The sequence below is a fragment of the Eptatretus burgeri genome, chromosome 4 (assembly GCF_056783735.1).
Source record: "Eptatretus burgeri isolate ZD-2024b chromosome 4, Ebu_testis_v1, whole genome shotgun sequence".
Taxonomy (NCBI): domain Eukaryota; kingdom Metazoa; phylum Chordata; class Myxini; order Myxiniformes; family Myxinidae; genus Eptatretus; species Eptatretus burgeri.
Window position 1 is genome coordinate 4,353,784 of NC_140964.1, and position 26,926 is coordinate 4,380,709.

The window sequence follows — 26,926 nt, forward strand, 5'->3', positions numbered from 1 at the left end:
CAAATTTGAGATCTACTAATAATGTACGCCGCCAGTCTGTCTGTCGCTCTGTCTATCCGTCTGACATCAAAAAGAATCAAATCGTATGTCCACCATTTTGGTCGCGACTTGTATGCTTCAGGCCTCTCATGTACATTTGAAGACTGAACAACGTGTCTTCTGCCATGAACGAAAGGCAATGTTTTGAGGAAAAGGTACCTTTTGATTACAACCCATGCAGAGGAAATCGAGATGATGCACGTTTTGTTCGAGAGCAATCGAAGCAGCAGTCTATTGCCTATACACAACCCAAAGAAAATGTTTATCCAATCACGAGGATTACTGGGTTTATGTACATTTAAAATCTGAACGTGTCATCTATCATTTTATTTATTTGTATACAGCCTGTGGCTGCTTGGCAGCATCATTTTTCTGGGGGTGCGGCTGTGCCACTGATGCAGTACCCCCTGTTACCAACACCGGTACTCATTTCACCTACCTCAAACGGATGACAGGCTGAGTCAACGCACCTGGTGTTAATTCGACAGGTGACAGGGCCTTGCGTTCAAGGCCCTAAGATCTTAAGCCAGCCACCCTAACCGATAGATGAGTATGCCTGGTGTTGGCTCATCATGAAAGAAAGGTACGTTTTGATTACAACCCATGCAGCGGAAAGAAAATAGTCATGATTAACACTTGGTCATTAATTTAAAAAAAAAAAAACATTCCAACCTGTCTGTTTGACGGCCTTTTATGCAAAACACCGGCGAGTGAAAAATATGGAAGGTTGTTGTACAGGACCGGATTTCACCAGAGTTTTCAAGGCTGAATAGTGTACAAATACAGCATTTATAAACAAACTATTTCACACGTGAAGTAAATACACCGTGTCCATTATATCATTTCTGGACCCACAGAATTTCCATTTTCCATTTTGTAAAACTCTGTATGCAACATCTAACTCACAATGTCCAAATGTCATGCATGTCTATGCCTGTGGGTTTCCTATGGGTGCTGGCCAACTAGTACTCGTAGTTTATTATTATTGTTGTACTTATCTGCATTAAAACTTCCAGAAACAGACTCCCAAATGAACACCACTGCTCGGATATCGCATTCCATCGTGGCTTGACATTCCGGAATTTTACACAAGTGTGGGAAGATTATCACGATAGCAATTTTTCTCTCATTCCAGCCCACAGGTGTTCCATAGTTATCAGCAAAAACATCATGCAATGGCAAAAGATGTTTCCGAGCTAGCCTGTAAACTCGGGTAGGGCAGGCCATTCTCGGCGGTGGCTCCGTTTCTTGATAGCCCAAACTTGTCTCGGTCAATAAGGCATTGGCACATGGTACAATGGAGTATCACTGTTGGTTTTAGGCTGGTAATGGTGAACCCTACTCCACATTTCACCTCTGGCTTTTGGATGATGTGGAGACTAAGCAATGAATGTTATGTCAAGACTCACCAAAAGGTGGAAGCACACACGACCCGAGTTACTGACGATCCCTTTGCTCTGACACGAGTGGCTTCTCGATCTTCTTCCAATTTTTATCCAACGAGTAAATGCAACCCGTCGCTTTGCTGAAGGGGACAATAAAGGGAGAGGGGTGGAGAGAAACAGGAAAGGAGAGAGAGAGAGAAAGAGAGAGAGAGAGAAGGCAGGTGCAGGGTGAGAGGGTGAGGGGGAGGAAAAGAGGATGATGAAGGGGGAGCTATGGGAGAGGTGGGGAGAGGGACACACCTCATCAAATGTTGCTGTTCACTGCGGGAGGGAGGGTGCGTGAGAGAGGGAGGTGGGAGGAGAGTGCTGCATTTTATTAGGAAGGGGGAGTGAGGAGGGGGACAGATTGAGAGAGAAGGGTGGGGGGGGGGGGTGGAGAAGGAGAGAGAAAAAAAAAAGACAGCTGAGGGGTGGATGTGCGGTTAACAAAGAGAATGACATGTGACGCTTAATGACCGAACACAAAAAAAAAGAAAAGAAAAAGTGTCAGAACAGCTGGACACACGATGACACAACAGAGTTTTAAAGTAATCTGCTGGCATGTCGACAAAACTTTGATATTCCAGTTCCAGAAAATTTGTGGGAAAACGAACCAAAAGTAATCACTGAAAACATGGAAGTACCACTCAGGTATGACCTAATGATCCCATCGAGTGTGAACATCGAAAACAAAGCATTGCGACCAGATATCATACTTCGGTTCAAAAAAAAAAAGAGAAGAAGGCATTGGTAATTGAGGTGTTAATACCGGTGATTTTGGACTAAATGATGCAGAAATCAAGAAAATGACCAAATACCAATACCTCGAGAATGAAGTGAAAAGATCATGGAAGCTGAAGACTGCCAAAGTTGTACCAGTGATGATGAAGAACCTCACAGAGATATTAAAAACCATCCCTGGGAATATTACTTCAGTTGGAAGCAGCTGTCCTGGGTGGGCTCAGTAAGGATCCTAAAGAGAGCTCTTAGCACAAAACTTTGAAAACAGAAAACTTCACAGCTTGGTCCATGAATCGTGACCCCTTACTGAGAAGAAGGTGGATATTTTGAGGCCACCCTGGGAGGACTCCATTCCACATTCTGAAACAGGCAAATGTAGATACCAATCAACGACGCGCACGCACGCACACACACTTCCGTCATGGTAATACAGTTTATATACGTATACACGCATAAAATACGTATAAACGACAAACACAAAGATTTGCCATGAAACAGAGTTCTTTGAAAGAGGAATTCAAGTGTGAAATTAGCAAAATTCAATTTGAAAAATAAATCAAGGCACAAAATACAAAATGTCGATCTCTGCTCTCTGCCTTCACAGCGAGATCACGGCAAACACCTGGTCGGATGGACCTTATTGTTTTTATACATGTATCGATGTCCAAGTGAGGAGTGGATTATATTCAAAGGAGATCGCACAAAAAGGTGAAACAAAGTGATATCTTGTAAAAATAAAATTACACATTTTCAGCGGATGAGACACCTCCCGAGGCACCAACCACACGGCACCGCATGGCCCAACACAGGCGGAAACGTACGTCTGTCTAATCGATGTTCCATTGACAGCATGGATACTTTTACCAAAACAAACAACCAAGCAGCTTGGAGAGCGCTCGCCAAGTGGCTTAAGCACTCAATCAAGGTCTCCAACGAAACGGTTGATAAGAAACGGCTCGTTTGGCACGCGATTAGTAAACACATGAAACATACACCTCCCAGAGACCCCAAAATGTCAAATATGTCCGAATTGGACAAATGAACACTTCGAGGAGTCGGAACTGCTTGTAAGTTCGATTCTGGAGTTTAAATTTTGTAAATCTTAGTTTAAGAGATACTCACGATGATCGCATGTGCAGAAATTAAATAAAGCCACGAACGCTGATGTCTCCGGGTGTTTATAAGAATTGCAATGTACCCAGTGATGAACAGGCATTCGATAAAATGAGTGAGGAAAGTGAAGAAAAAAAAAAAAACTTTATCATTTTTTAAAAATTAAAATAGGTGGGAAAAGAGGAGGGAGGGGGAAAAAAAGAGGAGGGAGGTGGAAAGAGGAAGGAGGGGGAAAGAAGGAGGGGGAGGAGGAGGGTTTATGGGAAAGAGGAAATGGGGAAAAGAGGAGGGAGGGGGAAAGAGGAGGGAGGGGGAAAGAGGAGGGAGGGGGAAAGAGGAGGGAGGGGGAAAGAGGAGGGAGGGGAAAGAGGAGGGGGAAGAGGAAGGAGGCGGGAAGAGGAAGGAAGCAGGAAGAGGAAGGAGACGGGAGGAGGAATGAGGCGGGAAGAGGAAGGAGGGGGGAAAAGGAAGGAGGGGGGAAGAGGAAGGAGGGGGGAAGAGGAAGGAGGGGGAAGAGGAAGGAGGGGGAAGAGGAAGGGAGGGAAGAGGACGAAGAGGAAGGGAGTGGGGAAAAGACGAGGGCGGTGGTGGAAAAGAGGGAGAGAGAGACAGATCATACAGAGACAGAGAGAAGGAGAGAAGAGGGAGTGGAGTGAGAGAGGATGGAAGGGAGTGGGGGGAAGAAAGAGAGAGAGGGGGGGAGGGAGAGAGAGAGGAGGGAGAGAGAGAGGGGAAGGAGTGCAGGGAGGGGGGATGGGGGGAAAAAGGGGGAAGGGAGAGGGGAGGGAGGAGGGTCAGGGGCCCTATGAGGGGTGAGGAATGAGGGAACTCGGAAGGGGGGGGGTGAAGAATAACGAAGGAGGGGTGAAGGGCGAGGAAGGAGGTTGGGTGGGGGGGGCGACGTCTCACCAAATGTCGCAATACACGACGGGAGGGGGGGGGGATGGGACGGCCTTTGCACTGCAGAACAACATGTGACCAACGCAGGAGAGTTCAACCTGCGTCTGACCTTTGTTCAAGTCGATCGATATGCAGTATTTACTGACAGTGCCAATATTGTAGATCGCTCGCCAAGTGGCTTGAGCACTCCAACGAACCAGGTGATGAGAAACGGCTCACTTGGCACGCGATTAGTGATCACCAAACCGTCATATTAAACATGGATCTCTCGGAGATGAACCAAATGTCAAATATGTCTGAATTGGACAAATTAACTTTTTTTTTTTTTTTCGGATATGGAACTGCTTATAAGTTCGATTCTGGAGCTTAAATTTTGTAATTCTGCTTCTTGTGGTTATTGCATGTGCAGAAATGAAATAAAGCCACGAACGCTGGTCTCTCCGAACGTTTACAAGCTCTGAAATGTATCCAGCGATTCGTAGTTATGATGAACAGGCATTCGATAATATGAGTGAGGAAAGTAGGGGGGGACTATCGTTAAGAAATCGTTACGGCCTGTTCCAAATTATGGTATGGTTGAGCAGGCCAAAAAACATGGCGGCTTCAGACCCCAGCGAGGTTACCCAGGATACATGTTCAGATCCAGAGAGCGGTGGCCGAGCATCGCCTGATGAAGGATATAATTAAATAAGGTCGTTAATTATCTTCAATAGGGTGTTTTAATTAACCCAAACACCCAGTTTTCACTCTTGCACTTCCTTGGAGTTTTCTTTGTATACATTCAAAGTTTCAGACTGCTCGGTGTTGTGGTTTTGGATGGACGGACACCCTTTTATTAGTGTCGATACCAGTAGTCCGGCAGAAATGTGAAAAAAGCATGTTGTGGCGTCATTATGAAGTTTTTTGGTTGATTCATCATCTCTGAGCTATCCTGAATCAGAATCAGCCAGGTGCCAGACTCGCACCATTGAGGAATTCTTTTTAGAGGCGAAAAACAAAATGGCCACCACCGACTTTCGATAAATTCTGTTTTGGGCTATATCTTCACTTCTAATGCACTTACAAACACAATTTTGGTGTTCACTGCTATGATTTCATGGTCAAGGAATCCGATAATGATAAAGTTGAAGGTGCATATACAAGGCCTGTCTCATATTTTCAAGATGGCCACCATTTTAATATGAAAAATGGCTATTTTGCAGTTCCACTGATCTACCTTCCACTGGCAGTTCCACTACCTTCCAATGAAGGTAGTTGCCTCAGATATCATCTTTTCCTTGTCTGTTTCCAGCTGACCAAGTAAGGTGGGATGATGTCCGCCCATTAGTACCTTCAGCGCTGTGGCCTTTCCAATGACAAAAGAATACGACACAGTATCACATCCGGTCAGAGCATGTACAGCAGGCATATATTTGGCGATGCTTTTGTGTTTCAGTGCTGTTTGGCGAATGTCTACGTTCGCCCTCCCAGCACAGGGACTCTCCATGCTGACATCCACAGTCATCTTTTCCTCGAGGTAGAAATGAATCAACAGGACAAAGACATCTGTATCGTCGCAGAGCACTTTGATGTGCGAGTCACCACTGACACCTGACACAATTCTAAGTGATTGATGATGATGACATCTGCTTCTTCATGGTGTGTTTTCAGATCCTGTCTCTGGAGAGTGGAATTGTTCCATACTTGTACTGGTGCAGGATCTTTTCCAGTGATCACCAGTTTGGTCTGGTTGTCCACAATGTGGGTCATCAGATCAAATCGATCAGTTGTACTTTGTTGTTGGCTACATTTAGGACCACTTTTTGCGCTGGAAGTGTTGTGTGTAAGTTGAGTTGATGTTTTCGACTTGAATCATGATCTGCGCGACTGGATCTCATCATTTGTTTCGTGCTGATTTTGATGTACCTGTCGAAAATCAGGTATACGTCACAACACTCCAGGTGGTATTTGATGGTTCCCATGAAGTTGATCACATAATCCTCAACTGTACCATTTGTGGGCCAATGTACAGTCCATAACACGGTGCATCCATCGATGATGACAGCATCTAGAACACCTTGGTTTCGACTTGATTGCTCAACTTGGAGTTTCGTCCTCAGCATTGCTTTCGACTGAGCCCGCATCGCACTGCTCTCATCAAACAAGGAGGCTGGGACATGGTACAGTTCGTGAGAGAGGATATCCTTGATATCAATATCCCTGTATTGTTGGATACACATGACTTGGGTGTAGATCAATTCGGTATCATATACTGGCCTTCCATCCAGCTTGATGCTCTTTTTGATCGAAGTCATCAGGGTCACTTTCTTGGTTAGTGTCTTGTTGGCCATCGAGATTCAAATTCCGCCATCTGTTGTCGTCCAATATTGAGAGAATCATCAACGTTTACCTTGTCTGTCGCATGAAACATAGTAGTAGACACCAAAATTGTCATAGGAGTTATATTTTGAAAAGAGGAGTTATATTTTGGTTGAACCTGGAAGACCATCGATCTCTGGATTTCCACGAGGCGGCAGGATGGTATCCCGATATGTCTGTACAATAAGATCATTATTCACCGAACAAAAAACAACTTTCTTTGCCGGAACTGCGCATCCTGGACAAGATAAACAAAATGTTCTGCTTTTAACAATGTCTTGAAAATCTCCTAAACCTGCTATACGCGTTTGCAGTTTGGAAAATGATGCAAGAATCATAATGACGTCATAGGTACCGGCGTAAGTGCAGATTTCGAGGTATGATCAGATTTTATTTACCGAGATAAATCAATTATAAATTGACTCGATTGTAAATATAACGTGGTTTTTAAAATATTATCTTCATTACTCTCATGTGTCGTGTCGTGTCGTGTCGTGTTTCAGCCATTGCAGGGATATATGATATCAACCAATCCTTACCAAGTGTGCTTCAGGTTCTGTTTGGTCCGAGTATGGTGTTTTAACCTCGGAACGTGAGAACACGAACACGTAACAGCTTGGAAAAGTGGGGAGGTTTTACCGGAATCAAGTGAAACAGTGAAACAGGTAACCACATAATCAAGGTGATTTTTGATATCCTTGCAAGGAGATTGGCTTGATGTAGAGTAAGCCATCATCTGTCTGAGGTTTTAGTGTCCACTGATGGAATGGAGCAATCTGTGGTGAAGCAATGTTGGTGTGTGTGAGAGTCACGTGATGGTAACCTATGAGGTTCAAGGTGGACATGACAGAAAGGCCATCACGCTCACTGGAAACTTATGCCGTTCGTAGGGTTTCAACATCACGAGGGAAGCCGAGTAAATGAAACACTGGATGCCAAGTAACTCAGACCCAATTGTTTTCAACAAAATTTGGAATAGCCTTGAGGAGCTTTGTTCATTTTGAGTCTATAAAATTGCTGGGGGAGGATAGCGTTGGGGGGGGCGAGGGGTTGGGGGAGCATCAACAAGATGTTCCAAAACGACCCAGACAACTTTGGTTGTTAATAATACAGCGATACCCCCCCCCCCCTTTGGTTTAAATGACACAGAAACTCAAAGTTTTCCGCACACCATCAGTACACTTCAATGTGAGCTCCATATGTCACGTGTAGGACATCAAGGTGGTACACGAGTTCTTGCCATGTTCGGCTCGGCCTGTTTGTGCGCGTGCAGCTGTGATCCAAGAGCCAAGATCTTGCAGGTTTGCTACCTGTGTATTGTAGACAACATCTTTGACAAACTCCAACAGAAAAAACAAAATTAAGGGGGGTTTTGTCTGGTGATCGTGGCAGCCAGGTGGTTGGTCCGTCTCAGCCAATCCAGCGATCTGGAAATTTTTCATGCAGGACGGCTCGAACGACGAAGGCCCAATGAGGGAGCGCCATCTTGTTGAAAAACGATATCGGGTTGCAGGTCTTCAATGTGTGGGAAAGGCGAATCCTTCCAACATGCTCCTGCAAATTGTTGAGGTTACTGTATCCTCCACAAAGAAAAACGGACCCACCAAGCTATCATGGAGAAAGCCGCACCACACATTGATCTTTGGACTGTTGTGTATGTGTTCAAAGACCCACGTGGGAGTTCTCAGAGCCCCAAGTCCTCATATTGTGCTGGTTCACCTTCCGAGATACATGAAAGCAAGCTTCCTCGGGAACATGACCTTTCAGGTAATCTTCGTCATCCTCTACGCGACTGAGTATTTCCAAAGCAAACGCCTTCCATTTGGGTCAGTCATCTGATTTGAGTTCCTGTAGAATCTGCACCTTATAGGCATAAAGATTCAGTGTTTCATGGAAAATCCTGTGTAGTGCTGGTTGGTAGTCCCAGTACTGTGGATGTGCGTCGGATTGATTTTCTGGGACTTTGTTGAAATTATTCACTGACTCGTACAAGGTCTGCTGCACTTGTGCTTGGTCGACCGGTACTTTTGTGTTTATAACAACTTCCAGTCTCCTTAAAAACTTATTGTACCATTTTCTGATACCAGTCTGCGATGGCGGATTCCTTCCATTCCTTGGAGGGAAATTATGCTGAACTTGCGTGTCGGATCTCGTCTCGATGAACCATTTGACGCACTGAGCTTTCTCCTGTGGAGTCACCATTTTATTTTAAATTAAACCACCCAACCGGAAAATAAAGAAAACTTTATGAGTTTCTGTATCGTATAAACCAAAGGGCATCATTGTGTCATTTGTGGTACTAAACATATTAACAACCAAAGATGTCCAGGTCTTTTTGGAACACCCTGTATATCATTCATCCTCATCATCCTGTTTGGAAATCGTGTCAATAAGTCATCACCACATCATCACAGTGGAGGCCACCATGTTTGTCTGGAAAGTAATTGCATTGTGGGTCTCCTCGACAAAATTAAAAGAAAAACAATTTTCATTTACTGATATATTTTGTAGACTATAAACCAAGAAAGAGAACGAGGATAACAAACCCGAGATAAAAATCAGTATCTTTAACGCATGCTCGAGCCGATACCGGAACCAAAATGAAGAGGATGAAACTCAAACCCACCGTATTTCGGTCGTTTCTCGGCTTTGCCTATTTCATATTGTTGTGGGCCAGGGTTCGGTGGCGAGAACGACCACGAGGTGGGGAAAGCTTGCGTCGTCTCCCACCAAACTCCCCGGAATTGTAGGCCGTCGCTCGGATAACTCCGCGAGATGGCGGGTCGTTTAACCGACCGTGGTCGCCAATATTTCAACCACGTAGCATAGGGTCGATTTGTCTACAACCAATTTACCTAATTAACTATGCAATTTCGACTACCGGGGAAACCACGCCCTCGGCACATCTTGCTCGAACCGAGTCACTCTACCGACTACCAACTCCGGTTCGGGTGTAGCCGAGCGGAAACTGCCAAAAGCCGTGCCGGCTGGAATGAACGGATTATTGGAGATAAAACCCCGCCTAAACTCAGATCCGAACCATGCTGGACCAATTCAAGAAGGGACAGAAACGAACTGGGAACATTTCTAATAACTTTTATTTACAGTAAATGAAGACACAAAGCAAGACTTAATGCGAATATGCCATAAGTATTTACAATGTTCCAAAAACACTTATTCAGTTCTACTTAAAGACGGGCCCACACGCAGATACACACACAAATGAAAAGAAACCCAGAGTTCTTTATTGGACCCTCGCAGCTGAGGAGAGAGACAAGCTGGGGTTCAGAGCTCGGTTGGGTACCTGGCCGTAGGAGAAAGAGGGTACTCCGTGCTGCGGCACCTGACAATGGTCGCTGGTTTGGTCCCCAGTCGCACGTGTGGGACTCAAGGTTCGTAGCGGAGCTCGGGTTGTGAGTACCGTGGTCCATGGAGGGGGGTCAGGGTCGTTCTTTCCTTCCTTGTAGAGGGCCAGCAGAGACACGTTCGCCACCTCGACAACCTTCGTAACAGCAAAAAACCCTTTTGTGACAGCAAAAACCCAACAAAACTCTCCAAAAAGGCCCACCAAAAACTCCCCAAGACCCCAAAAAGACCCTTGCCTCAGAGAGTGCTCGGGAATTTATGTACCTCCCTCAGCAGGGAGGGGCCTTGGTGAACACACCTCGCTGTCCGCCTTTGATTGGACAGGGTCCCACGGCATACCTTTCCGGGGCGGGGCCTTGGCCCCTGCCGGGAAACCCCAGCCACTCTTCCACGCGGGTTCATACTTGACGAGTAACAGTATCAACGCTGCAACGGCCCCTGCCGGGAAACCCCAGCCACTCTTCCACACGGGTTCATACTTGACGAGTAACAGTATCAACGCTGCAACGGCCCTTGCCGGGAAACCCCAGCCACTCTTCCACGCGGGTTCGTACTTGACGAGTAACAGTATCAATGTTGCAAAGGTTGTCGTGAAAGAGTTACAACGTTCGTGGGAGCCGAGGAACCGGAACCGTGAGATCTTGCCTTGGCACGTAAGGGTGCGAGAAGGCAGGTGGTTGGTGGTGGATCGTGATGGGCCGAGGGGTCATGCAGATGGGATGGTTGTCAGATGGCTTGTTGGAGGGTTCATTGGATGTAAAGATTTAATAACCTAACGAAAAATAAATTGCAACGCACGCCTTTGATTCTCCCACGAGACAAAAGGAAGGGGATCTGATTACACACATACTTAACGACATAACTGACTTTTGGGACATCTATATGTTGAATGCAAATGCTATCCAGATCTGTAACAATATTAACGAACGAAGAATTCTATCGATAACATGCACACATGAGACAAAGAACCAAAATGCTGCGGCTTCGATGTTCCTCAGCACACAAAATTTCAGCTTTCTACATCACCCGGAAGGTAGCGATCTTTAATATCAGTCAGTGAGTCACCCAATGGTTAGAATGACCTTTATATATTAGAAACCAGCAAATACAACTCGTCACTTCGTTGATGGTGATTAAGGGGGGAGAGAGAGAAGAGGGAAGGGACAGAGGATGAGAGGAGAGAGGTTTGGGGGGGGGGGGGGAGTGATCATGTTATGTTATGCTTCAAAAAACACACACACACACACACACACACACACACACACACACACACACACACACACACACACACACACACACACACACACACACACACACACACACACACACACACAATTGTGTGACAGACAGATAAATACTATAGACCAACATACTTGGGCAAAAATTTTTTCACCAAGTAAGAAAATCGACTGACCAATATATCTGAGAAAATCCTCGATTTTGCAAGGAACAAACAGACAGACAGGGGTGAAAATAACCTCCTTCACATTCAGTGGCGGAGGTAAAACTATTAACTGGAGAGAGGATTAACGGATTTCAGTGAAACTAATGACAGTGGATTCAGGGAACTGCCTGGAAGGTTTGTGATGCCAAAAAAAAATCTCTAAATCTCTAAATGTCATTCTCTGTCTCCTGTCCCTCTCTCTCATTTGTTCCTTATGCACGGCCACATCTTTTAAATTACAAACTTCAAATTCGGGGTACAAATGCAATGTTGTGTGTGGGGTAACATAGGCTATGTGGCTGCGGCCAAACGCGGGGGTGAGAGGGGCAGACATAAATTATCGATGTAAATGAGTACCGTGTATCGCTACCTTGTGGCGGGAGAGGGCATTACAATATCCAAATTTCCTTTGGCTACGAAGTGTTACTTATTCACGTTTCTCTTCCTGCACACATACAGGGTAGTCCGAAAGTTACTTTACCCCTGATAAATTTCTCGCACTTCCCTCCGTCCCTTCCGCTCTGCCCTCGCCAGCTATGGTATACGGAAACATTGACTCAGAAGAATGATGGAGCACATACAGATACAATGACAAATTAATTATTGTAAGTACTGTACAATAAAACCTGCATATGAAAAGAGTTCAAGAACAATGCTTCACGGGGAAGGGGAAAAGTGACTTTCAGGCCACCCTGTATATGTATATATATATATATATATATATATATATACACATACATACATATATATATATATATATATATATATATATATATATATACACATATATATATATATATATACATATATATTTTAGGGTGGTCCAAAAAAGTCGAAAAAAAATAGAATGTTGCTCCACAAGCTTAAAATTATTCTAATATGATCCAATAACGCACATAAATCTTTTTAGCTTGATCGGAGGTGATTTAGAGGTCGCTCCATATGACGATATGATATGATGCTCCATATGATGATATGATGCTCCATATGATGATATGATATGACAATGACGATATGAAACAATGATAAATCTTGTTTTAAGTCATATTTTCGAAATGATAGTGAATTCAATGTTGGTGCAGTCATTTCTAAGAGTAAATCGACCCCATAGAGTTTGAAAATGCACTCCATTTCCACCTCGGACATCCAGAAGTACCCGTAATCGTACCTGACCATACCCTAATTTACCCAACTCATGAAACTAAAAGTCGTCATATGGAGCGACCTCTAAATCACCTCCGATCAACTTAAATTTTTTTATGCGCGTTATTGAATCATAGTGGAATAATTTAAGGCTTGTGGAGACAACATCTGAATATTTTTAAAATTTTGCTGTTTTTGGACCACCCTAATATGTATATATATATGTATATGTATATATATATATATATATATATATATATATATATATATATATATATATATATATATATATATATATATATATATATATAAATAAATATGTTAGGGTGGTCCTAAAATACAAACTTCAACTTTTCAAATGTGCTTTTTTATTTTTTGGTTCCACTTGGGAAGAAAAAAAATTGAGTGAAGTTTCATTTGATTTCAACAGATTTTACCACTGTCACACGATCCCTGTTGTTTTGTGCCATGACGTCAAACTGTGATGGAACTATTCAGAGTTGTGGGTTTATATCTCAGCTTGGTGATCTTTTTTGAGCTTAATATAAACCTCTTCACTGCAGAAGCAATATTTTTAGGAGTGCAGCAACTCAACAGGAAGGATTCTTGTTTCAATTTGCATTTAACTGTCGAACAGCCACAATGCTATAATTCATGGATTCAGAGACTGGAACACTGTATTTTTCACACCCTGTGTGACAGTGGTTAATAAAGCCATACATGAACCATATTTGGGACCAATACTTTTCTTATTAATGTGAACTATTTTAGGAAAAAGCACCTTGACAAAGTCCTCTTTTTGGTTTAGGTGTACCAGTAAGGACCACCCTAATATATATATATATATATATATATATATATATATATATATATATATATATATATATATATATATATATATATATATATATATATATATATATATACATCATCTTCTTCTTTCGGCTGCTCCCGTTCGGGGTCGCCACAGTGGATCATCCGTATGATCCGCATAGTGATTTGGCACATGTTTTACGCCGGATGCCCTTCCTGACGCAACCCTGGTCACCTCTTACGACACAGGGAATATATATATATATATATATATATATATATATATATATATATATATATATATATATATATATATATATATACATATATGTATATATATATATATATATATATATATATATATACATATACATATACATATACATATATACATATACATATACATATACATATACATATATATACATATGTTGTTCATCTTTCGGCTGCTCCCGTTAGGGGTCGCCACAGCGGATCATCCGTTATGATCCGCATACTGATTTGGCACAGGTTTTACGCCGGATGCCCTTCCTGACGCAACCCTGGTCGCCTCTTACGACACAGGGATCAGGATTTGGGTTTCGCCATGATTCCGGGCTGCTCTACACCCTGCCCAGTGCAGAGCCCCCGTCCTCAAGCGATCCTCCAACCCAAGCCTCCGAGTAGCCGGATTACAGGCGCACGCCACTACGCCCGGTATACATATATATACATATATACATATATATATATATATATATATTTATTGTTAAGGATTCGGCAGTGGCGGGATTCGCACCCTACTCTTGACAGCCAAATGTTGAAGATTCAGTCACTTAACAGCCGCCGTCTCCGGGGTTATAACGCCGGCTGGCTCGGCACAGGTCTCGGGTTACGTGCCTCGCATCACGATACCAACGTACACCCGTGCCTTGCCAGCTGGGGGAATAGACCCCGGTTACAGACTGGATTTGTCAGAGACCGAGCGGAGTCTACCAGTCCGTAACCATTTTGGTTTTATATCCAAATCGAGCGGATTGTTCCTCGGCGCGGCACAAATAAATTCAAGGGCAGCAAATCTTGTATAACTCAGACAGATTTATTGGGGACACATCGGGGAACACTGTGGTATCCGAGGCGCAGCGGAACATGGAGAGCGAGAGCGTAGCAGTAACTCCGCTTTATTGCGCGTCCGGAAGTACATCAACGCCACCGCTAGCGGGCGAGTCATGATACACGAAAACCCAATCACGTGATACAGCACAAACACGACACAAGCAAAACATTCACGACAATGTTATAATCAATCTATAACCCATTCTTAACTAGGGAGCTACGGATTACGGGTTTCGAAGGGAACCCTAGCGAGATAAACCTTAGACAACATGCAGACAAGACACAAAGTACTTGGTGATGCCTCATGAACGAGAGAAAAATGTCAAAGGTACGAATGCGGCTCGTGACAAGCCAATGCCAACGGATTCGAGCACCCAAGCTCAAACACGCCGCATGGCAAAATGGCAGCGTCGTCCTCCTTTTGTAGCACCGCCCACGCACGCAGCCTCAGCTTGTTCAGCCCCCGTAAGGCCGACGGCACAAGACGAAAGATCTATGGTATGCTCCAGCTGGCTTTTCACAAGGTCCACTATACAAGTCCAGGCCTGGCCTGCTCACCAGATCAGGCCAAATCGGGGTGTTGGGCTCCGCAGGTGGATCGACGGGATTACAAGATGTCGTCGAGCCGTGAGGTGAGTAAGGACAGAGGCTCCGTGGTTAGACGCAGGTTGAACCTGTCGATGACCTCCTCATAAAATCTGTCACCGACTCACACAGCACCCAGTTCCTCTCGAAGCAGATTGCAGCTTCCCACTCGTAGTTTCTATTCAGCAGAATCCTCACTCGACACTCAGGCTCAGTTACTCCCTCGGCAGATCGCCGACTCGATCCTCAGGTTCAGGCCGTTCCTTTCTTACAGATCGCCGACCACACGCATCACGAGTTACTCCCTCAGCAGATCGCCGACTGACGCTAGCAGTTTCTCCTCCAGCCGATGGCAGACAGACCTCTTGCAGTCCCTTCCTTGCCTTTCTGTCGGCTCGCTCTTCACGAAAGCCGATCGCAAACAGACACAGCCATTCCTTGTACAGCCGATCGCGCCCCACGTCGGCGCTCTCAGTTCCACCTTCCCCTCTCGGCGCTCGCTTCTCCAGGCCACACCCTCTCAGAGCGCTGGGCGGGGACTGTCGTCCAGAGAGGGGAAGGAAGAAGAAGAACCTCTCGGTACACCACCACCGTACGAACAATGAACAGCCCCTACACCTCCCAACACACATGTAACGTCCAATTACGAAACAACCTGGCTAAACATGCATTTAATGGGGGATCTGGGCTAATCCTATATTTAATAACACACAAAGGGCCATTTCCGCAACAATATATATATAAAGGAAAACACGATTAGTCTGTCCATGAAGCCGTGCGACTGTGTATTAATTACGTACTGTTTGAACGTCAATTGCACCCTGACTTCACACATGTACGTCTGTTAATTATGTACTATTTGAATGTACCAGAAGACCCAAAATACCCCAAAGACCTTCAAGACCCAGAGGACCAAATGGACCCCGATGACCCAAAAGATCCGAGGACCGAAAAGACCCCAAGGACCCAAAAGACCCACAATACCGCAAGGACCCTGAGGACTCAAAAGACCCTTTGAGACCCCTTTTACCTTGAAGACCCAAAAGACGTCTTTTACCTTTAAGACCGTTTTAACACTTGACACCTTGATATCTCTTCACCCTTTAGACCTATTATACCGTTTTAACCCCTATAACCTTTCGACCTTTACACTGCTTCAATCCTTTTCGACCCCTCAGACCTTTACACCATTCAGACCCCTTACACCGTTCAGACAGATTAGATGGCTTTGACCCTTGACCATTTAGAGTTTTAGACCACTTGGACCTTTTTATATGTATCAATATCTATAAACCATCTCATTCTCTCTCTCTCTCTCTCTGTCCCTGATGCACGTCCACATCTTTTAAGTGACAAACAACAAACTCGGGGTACAAATACAACTGTGTGTGTGTGTGTGTGTGTGTGTGTGTGTGTGTGTGTGTGTGTGTGTGTGTGTGTGTGTGTGTGTGTGTGTGTGTGTGTGTGTGTAAGTGTGTGTGTGTGTGTGTGTGTGGGGGGGGTGGGGTGGGGATAACATCGGCTATGTGGCCATGGCCTCACGTGGAGATTTGGTGGGGGGGTGGGGGGACGTAAATTCTCGATGTAAATTTATACCATGCAGCACCACCTGGTGGTGGTGGCAGAGGGTATTACAAGTTTATCCTTTTCGTCTCTATCCCCCCTCCCCCAAATAAAATCAGAGGGGCTTGTCAATGCCCATCATCGTGTGTGAGATATTTTGAGCGGGAAGTGACATCAGGACGAATGGTGGCAAAAAGGAGGGGGGGGTGGGGATGGGACATGTGGACGGGGACGGGAAGAGGGGTTGGGATAGGGGTTAAAGGACTCTGCACGACTAAATTTGTCTTCCTTTCCTCCTCGCCCAATTTTTCTGGCAAATATTACGACTAATTGGTCCGTCAGTGAAGCGAGGGGTAGGCTCTGCTCGTAAATAATAAAGGAAGGGTTGCGTGTGGGTACATCATGGGTACACGTGGCGAAACTGCGAACGCCAACTTGCGATTCTGGTTATCCCCGCACGGAGGGCAGGATCTCCCAGGAATCCTTTTTTGTTCTTACCCTAGAGATTAGCCGTTGCAGCACAGATTGGTGTTCCAGTCAGCAAAGTGACTAGTCTTGTACGCCAGTAAATATAATGGAAGAAAGGAAACATGAATATGTTATGTAATTATACCATTAACAATCTTATTCATGATGTTTAAAGGAATGACGTCATAATCACTATTCATGAGAATGAGGAATCCGCCACCCTGCCCCCCCCACCTTTCACCCCTAAGCCTCCACTCGATGGCAGTACGAAGGGAAATACGTAATAAATAGCAGTTTTGGTATCGAGGAGGGCAGGCAGTGAAAATGGGAAGCATCCGACACGTTACAGGCTGGAAGCAGCTGCATCCATTACCATAATTAGACAATGTCTGAGAAAACGTCACAAACGCAGACGCAGCCGAGCGAGAGTCGCTGGGCCGGGGAGGTGGGTCCCCATACACGCTCCGCCCATTTTCCAACCCTCTCGCAGCGCACGAACTCCAGCACGGAGGGTCCACGGTGCGGCGTGTGTCCGGCTGAAAGTGCATCGCGGGGACGGCAAAGCGCAATGGGCACCGTGCTGTCTCTATCTCCGAGCACCCGCAAGGGTCGCATCTTGGAAGAGGGTGTTCAGAGCTCGGTGGCCCATTACACCGCCGTGCAGAATGGCAAGAACACCAAGGATAAGGGACTGAAGCGGCATTCCATGCTGATATCGGCGCTCACTTGGAAGCGACTGGTAGCAGCTTCCACGAAGAGGAAAACCTCAAAGAAGGTGAACCCAAACCAGGACTCCTTGTTGACCATAAATAATGAGAACTTGCACAAGTCCTTCTCATGTGCGAACCTCAGCGCGTTTTGCCAGCAGCAGGTGGGTGCAGGTCTCGAGAATATAAAATGGTCTCATTCATCCAAAAGGTGAAATGGTGTTCGGAAAAATAAGTCGTGCGTGTATAGTTCGTTTGCGGTTTGAGCGAGCTGGTTCTTCAATTTGAATTACGTTTTGTCACTCGTTTCATATCATGCATGTATTTTATAGGATAATGATGCTATTGGAAGAAGGTCGTTGGTGGACCATCATGTATTGGTGATGCCCCTTGATTTTTGCAATTTAATGGCCAAAAGACCCCCTCACGCTACTCGTTGTACTCCCACAGACTGCTGATCCCAGCGCACCGAGCAAGCAGCTCATTTCGGGAAAGCATGCGGGGGTCACCTCGGCTCGGAGTCCCCCTCGGAGGGTCGTGGTCCAGGCGTCCACGAGCGAGCTACTCCGCTGTCTGGGCACGTTCTTATGCCGCCGATGTTCCCGTCTGCGCCACCTGGCTCCCGGTGAGCCCGCTCTATGGTTACGTGCCGTGGACCGTTCGCTGCTGCTGCAGGGCTGGCAGGACCAGGCCTTCGTAACGCCCGCCAACGTGGTGTTCGTGTACTTGTTGTGCCGCGAGGCGGTGGGAGCGCACACGAGCAGCGAGCGTGAACTCCGTGCTGCCGTGCTTACATGTCTCTACCTGTCCTATTCGTACATGGGCAACGAGATCTCGTACCCGCTGAAGCCCTTCCTGGTAGAGAGTAGCCGCGACGCGTTCTGGGACCGCTGCTTGTGCATCATCAACCTTCTGAGTGGGAAGATGCTGCGCCTCAACGCCGATCCGCACTATTTCACGCAGGTCTTCTCGGAGCTCAAGGAGGAGGGAGTCCGGGAGGTTCCCGCACACTGGAGCCTCTCGCTTGATCGATAATACTTTCGGGCTTCTTACGAAGTTCTTTCTTTCAGCGAACCACGCAAGTCTGGTGCAATAAGATGTTCTTTCGGACGTCAATGGGGTGGTGGACCCATGGAGCTCTCTCAAGCTTATGGAAAAAGAGACTATAGTGAGTCACTGACGTGTCTCATGCTAAAGGAAGGAGATGCGACAGATTTAACCTATTGGACGAAGCTTTTCTCAAGGAAGTATTGTTCAATCGAAGTCTCTACACTGCATCAGTCAGAGCCACAGAATCACGTGGCCATTCCTCATGGAGCTCGCTTTTGTATTGATGCCTTCATCTGGAGAACACGATGACCCATCAACGAGCGATTCATGACGAAGTAGTATACATTGTTGTGAAAAATGACAAAAAAAAAAGATGGAAAAAAAATGGAGTGTCCTCTCAATCCCTGCTGGCAGGAATATGGTACTCATTGTGGTGATCTGGTGACTCCATGTACTAATTATGACGAACAGTCGCTTTGTGTGAAAGAAGGGGGATGTTGGGGATGCGGTGGAGTGGCAAAAGAACAAAGGTCCTGTATGTGTGACCTGTGAGACAAAATGGTCAACGACGACTCAGAATGGAAATACTGTAAATCACTCGATTGTTGTGGACTTGTCATGTGAACCAGAGGGTGTCAGTTTCATCTTTGGTGTTTGAAGGTCATTCTCATTTTGGGGCAGAGTTCAATCGGTCTTTCTTTTCCAATCTGCAGCGTCGTCTCAGCGCAGTTTTTCCTTGATGGTTTCTCTGCGAGAGTTTCAAAGAAAACGAGAGAAAAACGTTTCATCCTTGTGCGTTTATTCAAAGGGAAAGACAAGTGACGGAGGAAGAATGACTCCAGGTCCTTAAACGTTCCACGACTCTTTCAGTTTAGCGAATGGTTGTCAAAGTCAAACTTATAGATTTGCCAAACTACAAAATGTTTAAATGTATTTGTACAACATACAGGGTTTGTGATCACTGTTCTCAAAGTGCAATTTTAACTATTTTATTGGTGGCGTTCTGCTAAAATGTCATTGTTTTGTAGGATTACAAATACAATGTGAACAATGGTCCCAGCGTAGTTCATTTGTTAAGCAAATCACATGATCAAAGCATTATGACATCAGCACTCGGGGATCAAGACAAGAAGCGTTATTATGTGATAAGCAGTACCGGAAATGCTATGGATTGCAGCAGTCGTCGTACAAAAAAAAAAAACAAAGAAAAGTCGATTCCTGCACATCATTACGTGCACGTACGATGAGCGCATGGTCACACGAGCAACATGTCGTCCCTCACGACGTCGACTCGCTGAAACCACCGGTAGGGATGAAAACAGAAACTTTTCAAAAATCTTCGGACATTCAGAGCAAGTCAAGGCCTCACAATTGTACCACGGAAAGGAAAGATGTTAAAAGTATCCTTGTCCACATAACCGCTCGGCAAGCATTTCGGAGTTAGTGCAAAGCATCCCATAAGGCGTTATTCGAACGTGCACTTTTAAAGTGCCTCAAAATACAATCTCCATTCTATACAACTCGTCAAAGCTATCAAACGGTGAAGTGCTGGAGTCAGGGTATTCTGCCATTTCTGGGGTAGAAAGCATTGGGCCTTCGAGGCCTTGCCCATTCCCCCGTGCCACCAGCACAGAGCACGGCAGACTTGTGTAAAGTCAAGTGTCCATGTGGGGGTTACTTTCACACATATTTTATCATCGTGGGAGGGATTCATGATGAAGAATAAAAAAAATAATAATAATAATAATAAACGACAGCTCACTATCATACGAGCATGCACTAGTTATGGTGATTGGTGCCGTGGCCCTGCTTTGCAATGAATCACCTTCCAGTGCAATCCTTTCCACAAACAAGATTTCTTTGGACAAATTAAATTGTCAAACACAGAAGCAAATGACGATCCTGAAAATAAAACTTTATAAATAAACCTGCACAACTTGATTAAGGAGAATTGTCCTAAAATAAACTGATCCAGACCCGTTTATTGTTATACAAGTTCACTTTCCTTAAACTGGGATGACAAATATAACAACAAACGTCCATAATGAAAGAAAAAAATAATAATACAGAATTCAAAGTCCATTTGTGGTCAAGAATTTTGTACAGTGAAAATACCACGTAAAATAAAGGTGTAAATTGTAATGCAGTCCATACAGTACATCTTAAAATATATCGTGCCCCTTCAAAAAATATAAATTGAGAGGAAGATATCTTCCTCATACTTTGGAAGCATTTAGTGACAAACAAACACACATACAACAAGCCAAACGGACATACATCTAGCCATCCCATAACAGACGGACATACACCCAACCATCCCAAGCCAGACGGACATACATCTAGCCATCCCATAACAGACGGACATGCACCTAACCATCCCAAGCCAGATGGACATGCAACTCACCATCCCGTGCCAGACGGACATACGTATAGCCATCCCGTGCCAGACGGACATACTTATCACCATCCCGTGCCAGACGGGCATACGTATAGCCATCCCGTGCCAGACGGGCATACGTATAGCCATCCCGTGCCAGACGGACATACGTATAGCCATCCCGTGCCAGACGGACATACGTATAGCCATCCCGTGCCAGACGGACATACGTATAGCCATCCCGTGCCAGACGGACATACGTATAGCCATCCCGTGCCAGACGGACATACGTATAGCCATCCCGTGCCAGACGGACATACGTATAGCCATTCCATGCCAGACGGACATATGTATAGCTATCCCGTGCCAGAAGGACATAGATCCAGCCATCCCGTGCCAGAAGGACATAGATCCAGCCATCCCGTGCCAGAAGGACATACATCTAGCCATCACAAGCCAGACGGACATACATCTCGCCATCCCAAGCCAGACAGACATACATCTAGCCATCCCAAGCCAGACAAACATACATATAGCCATCCCAAGCCAGACAGACATACATCTCGCCATCCCGTGCCAGACGGACATACTGTAAATCTAGCCACCCCAAACCAGACAAACGTACATCTCAACATCCTGTGCCGGATGTACATACATGTCACCATCCCTTGCCAGACAAGTACATCTCACAATCTCATGCCTCAAGCGTACATCTTGCGATCTCGTTCCACATACATACGTGTAGCCACCTCATGCCAAACAATCAAAAATGTAGCCATCCGGTGATAGACACACCGGCATCTAGCCATCTCGTACGAGGCACACCAACATCCAGCCATCCCATGTCAGAGGTGCAGATATTTAATCAACCAGTGGCAGACACACACCGAGCAATCCATTGCCAGGTACATGTCTGCCACTGCCATCCCTTGCTAAAAACATATCGAGCAACACTGCGAAAGACACAATTACAACTAAAAATCCTGTGAAACACAGAAGACCTTTAGCCATCCCGTCAGACACATACGAGGCCATCCCGTCAGACACATACGAGACCATCCCATCAAAGACACATACGAGCAATCCCATCAAAGACACCTACATCTCGCCATCCCATGCCAGGCACGTATACATCTTGCAATCTTGTGAGAGACACACAAACATCTCAGCATCAGGTGTCAGACACACATACATCTCGCAATCCCATGTCAGACATACGTACATTTAACAATCCAATGTCAGACAACATACATGAAGACATCACGTTCCAGGTATACATCTATCCTTCCCACGCCAGGCACAATCCCGAGCCATTCTTGCGAAATTCTGGCAGCGTGAGGCCGGGAACACTTTTCACCAGGATGCTCTTCTTTTGGCCTCTCAGGGTACAAGTCATCGTGTCCACAACGTGGACGCTCAGAGGGCGGTTTTCCCTGCACGAGATCATTCCAAACATTACGTGGTGTCACGGGGCACGGAGAGAAGTTACAAAAAAGGTGTTTCACGAAGGTTTTCATAGAAACCCCAGTGATGGTTAATGTTGTTCCAACATTCATTTTGTTGAAAAATTTCACACTGCGTTGGAATTGATGAATGATCGCTGATCAACGACCGCGATTGGTGGATGCTCGAAAAAACAAAACAAAAACAAAAGCAAGCAAAGTGTTAGAACAGGACGGGTCAGGGATATCCTTGAGACGTCCAGAAACATGAAATGGGAACCTGTAGAGGGTGATGAAATGTCTAACTCAACAACAACCTGAAGGCTTCAACAAGCTTCTGCCAATGAATAAAAAGAGAAACAGCGATTTGCACCCTCTTCACAGCTGTTAAGGAAGCTTGCGATTCGATTGTGAACAACGTCAAAATATGTTTGAGTTAAACTGCCTTCCAATTCCACGACCGTGACGTCAGTGCAATTAACCTCGGAGCGACGGTCGGCAGAAAGCTCCAAGCCAATTTTGTATTCATGGGACAACTTCCATAATTGGCTGTGCTCGACCTTGAGGTGCAGCCCAAGGTCACACGGAACAAAGCGATAGTGATGTGGGGAGAAAGAAGAAAAAGCTTTCGAAAGAGAAAAATGAACCAGAACTGACTCGGGGAGGGGAGGGGAAGGGAAGGGTAGTGTAGTGAGGGTGGAGGTAGTAGGGTTAAGTAATGAACGCTTGTTTAATCGAAGGTTCTCTTCCATCCCCTGACGAATGTCCTCCATAAAATGTATGGATAAACCGGGATGAAAAGAAGACAGCACAAGAGCTCTACGTGAGCAGCAAATACCTGTGCATGCAAAATAGATAACAAATCTGTTTTGATTTTTGATTTTGATGTTTAACTTTGATTACCTGAAACAAATCTGTTTCAATCATGATTTCGGCCTCGCCATTAGTGCTCAATCTGGGAAACTCATTTATAGGTCACCAAGGTCACACTGAAGATGCCAGATCAAGCAAGGACATCGCTTGGACAACTCAACCAGTGAAGCAAAAGAGAAAAAGGCCTTCAGGAAACAGAAGGCAGAAAATGACCTCCATCCAAGGAAAATTAACCGATTAAATTGTATCGGTTCCAAAGGTGATGAAATACCGCTTGATACCTGGGTTGGAGCAGATGGCTGCCACGGTACAATTTTGGGACAAAGCAGACTGTTGTCAAATCGAGATCAACTTCAAAAGAAAGCCGGGAATAGATCAACAGAAAAGCAGGATGCTCAGCAATCTTTGCTCTTTCAGAGTCTATAGGAACAAGGTTGGGTTCAGACATCCCATTAAATGAGGATGGCCAAATCACATAGCCCTTGTCGGGAAACTCACATACTTCGCCGCCTGTGACCAGAACCGGCAGACAGTGCTTCCACTTGTCCCAGTAATATGGATGGACATCGAAGGCGATGCTCGTCACCGTATTGCACTGGAATGATGCCCTATCGGTAATAACGCATCGAGATAATACGGGAAGGAAATGGAAAGTGGAAGATGGTGGAAAAAAATTCCTGTTTAATGAAGCAAGTCATGTCTGCAGGATTTATCCGAGTGCCCTTCGTCGGGGCAGTACATTGCCCTTGATCTCGGCCTTCAGTCCCGTATGAATGTCAATGAGCTGCCACAGCAGCAAGCGCAACAACCCACTCGCCACAATACGACGCCAAACCCAAGGATTTCTTCGCATCGGACACAGAATTGGCATCTTCAATATTCTGGCTCGGTCAGCGTGCGATGCCCTTCAAAAAGCGGTTTGTGTAACGTATATTCCGATTTGGCGGAGACCGTGAACGCCCCACTGTGCTGAGCTGCCTGGTTGTTATGGCAGCCATTGCTATGGGAGCAGCCTCCCCCAGGATGGAGGGTGGAAGCAGAACTAGACTCGAAAGAGCAAATTGTTCAAACCCTCTCACCGATTTGACAGCAATTATTATAATCCAAGCCGTATAAATGTGTGGATCTAAAATGAAGTCCCAATAGATTTTCCTGCGAAAGTACGAGTGGGATAAGGACATTCATTGATGAAATAAAATGCATGAAAGGGAGGTCCTATTTCAAAAAACCCCGAAACAAACAACAAGTTGGGACTATATTTTGTAAGCACAAAATGAGGGATATTTACCCCCACACTTTTTGAAAAAGATGAGGCTTTGGGGGGGGGGGGGGATATTGTAATCAGCTCTGTCCGTCTGTCAATCCGTCACGCTATTTCCTCCTAAACGGTTGTGCAGAGATTCACCAAAATTGGTTGTTATGATCACTACATGGCACGAAGGTGTGAGAGCAGCATCATCATCTTTGGCCCCGCTCCCTGGGGGCAGGCTCAAAAGGTTAAACACCAAAAATAAAAAAAATAAAAAAAATGCAATTACAGGAACATTTAGAAACATTTCCAAATTAAATTTTTTCGATGCAATCAACATTGGGAGACGCATGGCATAAGTAACGACTTTTTGGATTTGAACCCCGGGTTAATGCCCCAGGTGGTGGGGACTTGGGAACAAAGGGGTCAAAAAAGGGGGGGGGAATTGAAATCAAATTTTGATCTTGGGTCATTCCTGGTGGAACTTTTCGCCATCTTTCAACTTTGCTTTTGGGGGAAGCGTGGGGATTTGCGAGAGCGTGCCATCGACTTCGCTCTCATTTGGGTTGCTTTGCATAATGCTTCCATTCGCTTCTTCCCAAGATGTTATTTCTCATTTAAGAATTGGCATGATGTGTGAAACAGACATTAAAAAAAAAAATGATGTGAAGAACAGACCCTCATCTGAATGTCCCACTTCTACAATTGCTTTCAATACTATACAGCTACGATACAGGTATCGAGGCTCTTGGAAGAGCAGGACAGACGGCAATGAATGAATACAACATGGGACAAAGGAGAAATATTGGGATACAGCAAATGGATGTAATACGGCACAAGGAGAGGAGTTGTAAGAGAGGAGTGGGAATGGGGTTTCAGGGGGTGTCATAAAGTCCAGTAGTGGAAATGGAAGAGGCCATGAGGTGGTGGTGGTGGGTGCAGCAGATCGAAATTTTGTCGGGAACATCTCCGGACAACAGACTCGGGAAGACAGTTCAACAGGTGAAAAAAGATGTGTCTGAAGAAATGGAGGTGAAGGTCGAGTTTAAACTTGGAGAGGAAAGCCAGGAAACGGTTTCTCGTGGAACACGTGACCGAGAGGGGAAAAGGCTAGGTGTACATGTGAGCGGGCAGGAGGAACAAGACCAGAAGAGACGCAATGAAAACACCGCAAGGACACAACCTGCCCGTGGTGAACAAGATCCAGATCCTCAAACTCAGCTTCCTGACATTCGAGTCTAATGACGCCGAGGGCACCAAGATTCCAGGGAGTCAATATGGTAAGCAGCAACACAGGTGCATAGTAGGAAACCGTTCGTATTCCATGACACTCCGGATCAAGGTTTTGCACACTGTTTTCAGCTGAGAATAACAGGACTCGACTTGGCCCTGCAGAGAATTCCGAGGTCGCAGCCTGATTTTGAGGCCATGTTGGAGATACGATCAAGCTCAGACAGGTTATAGTTAATAATGAGGCCCAAACGCTCCAGAGACCATACATCTCCCAGACGCTAAAGACAGAAATAAATTGGGGGATTTGCCTGCCAGCCCTGATGGAGGGACATGGCGAGAATACGGGTCTATCTTGCACTAAAAGACATTAAAGCGTGAAGTTGTGTTGACTTCAGGGTGATGGAAATTGACCACAGCTGAAGAAAACAAGATGTCGTCGAGTGAACCAATCAAAACCCACAAGGAGCTGAGTGAACCAATTGAAACCCTTGAAAAACCTATCCCTCAATCGATTCACCATTGTAGTGGCAGCAATATCGAATTTCTTTCTGAAAGGTCAACACCATCCGATGACGCAATCGATCCTCTTCATTATGACATGCTGTGATAGTAAGCCAGGTTCATAGAGGAACATCAACAATTCTGGTGAAAGCAAACTGGTAACTATCATCCCCTTCTTCTTGCAAGTCTCATCACTCATGTGACGTATTGGAAGTGAAGGTCGACAGGGTGAGGGAGACGTGTGATGTATTAGAGCGCAGGTTCAGTTGATGAACCTAAAAGCAGCTTCTCCTGATGGAAAACATTCCAAACTTTCTGTTGTGGTAACCCTTACATCAGATTCTTCTCTCCTCGAATCATATAATTGTAATTATGTCTGACACTCATTAACAGGTGTTGCTAGGAGTCCCTAAACCCCATGACAGCCCGATTACTTGGCTTG

At 45.3% G+C, this 26,926-nt stretch overlaps 2 protein-coding genes across 5 annotated transcripts in view; one reads left to right on the plus strand and one right to left on the minus strand.

Annotated features, from left to right (window-relative positions):
• Positions 1-714: 714 nt before the first annotated feature.
• The window catches only part of LOC147027367 (unconventional myosin-Id-like), a 128,459-nt gene continuing 102,247 nt past the window's right edge, over positions 715-26,926 (minus strand). The window contains exons 22-24 of one of the 4 annotated variants that reach the window (XR_015057016.1): positions 2,288-2,564; positions 1,449-1,564; positions 715-804 (exon numbers count right to left, since the gene is read on the minus strand). Coding sequence is in view for 1 of the 4 variants with exons in the window: in XM_085876717.1 (XP_085732843.1) it covers positions 22,466-22,619 (154 nt within the window). In the remaining 3 variants the exon portion in view is untranslated. Of the gene's footprint in view, positions 1,791-2,287; positions 2,565-19,591; positions 22,620-26,926 lie in introns of those variants that run through there. The other 3 variants (XR_015057015.1, XR_015057014.1, XM_085876717.1) reach the window with 3 other exon arrangements.
• On the plus strand, positions 17,472-20,059 carry LOC147027368 (cyclin-dependent kinase 5 activator 1-like). The gene is made up of 2 exons (XM_085876718.1): positions 17,472-17,923; positions 18,210-20,059. Exons 1-2 carry the CDS (start codon positions 17,621-17,623, stop codon positions 18,792-18,794), a joined length of 888 nt encoding a protein of 295 aa, XP_085732844.1. The 5' UTR covers positions 17,472-17,620; the 3' UTR covers positions 18,795-20,059.

What these genes read in the sequence shown, in the direction of transcription:
- LOC147027368 (XM_085876718.1), top strand. Translation starts at nt 17,621, where the DNA reads ATGGGCACCGTGCTGTCTCTATCTCCGAGCACCCGCAAGGGTCGCATC. An exon ending in GCGCGTTTTGCCAGCAGCAG is followed by an intron (nt 17,924 to 18,209) that starts GTGGGTGCAGGT and finishes GTACTCCCACAG; the next exon opens with ACTGCTGATCCCAGCGCACC.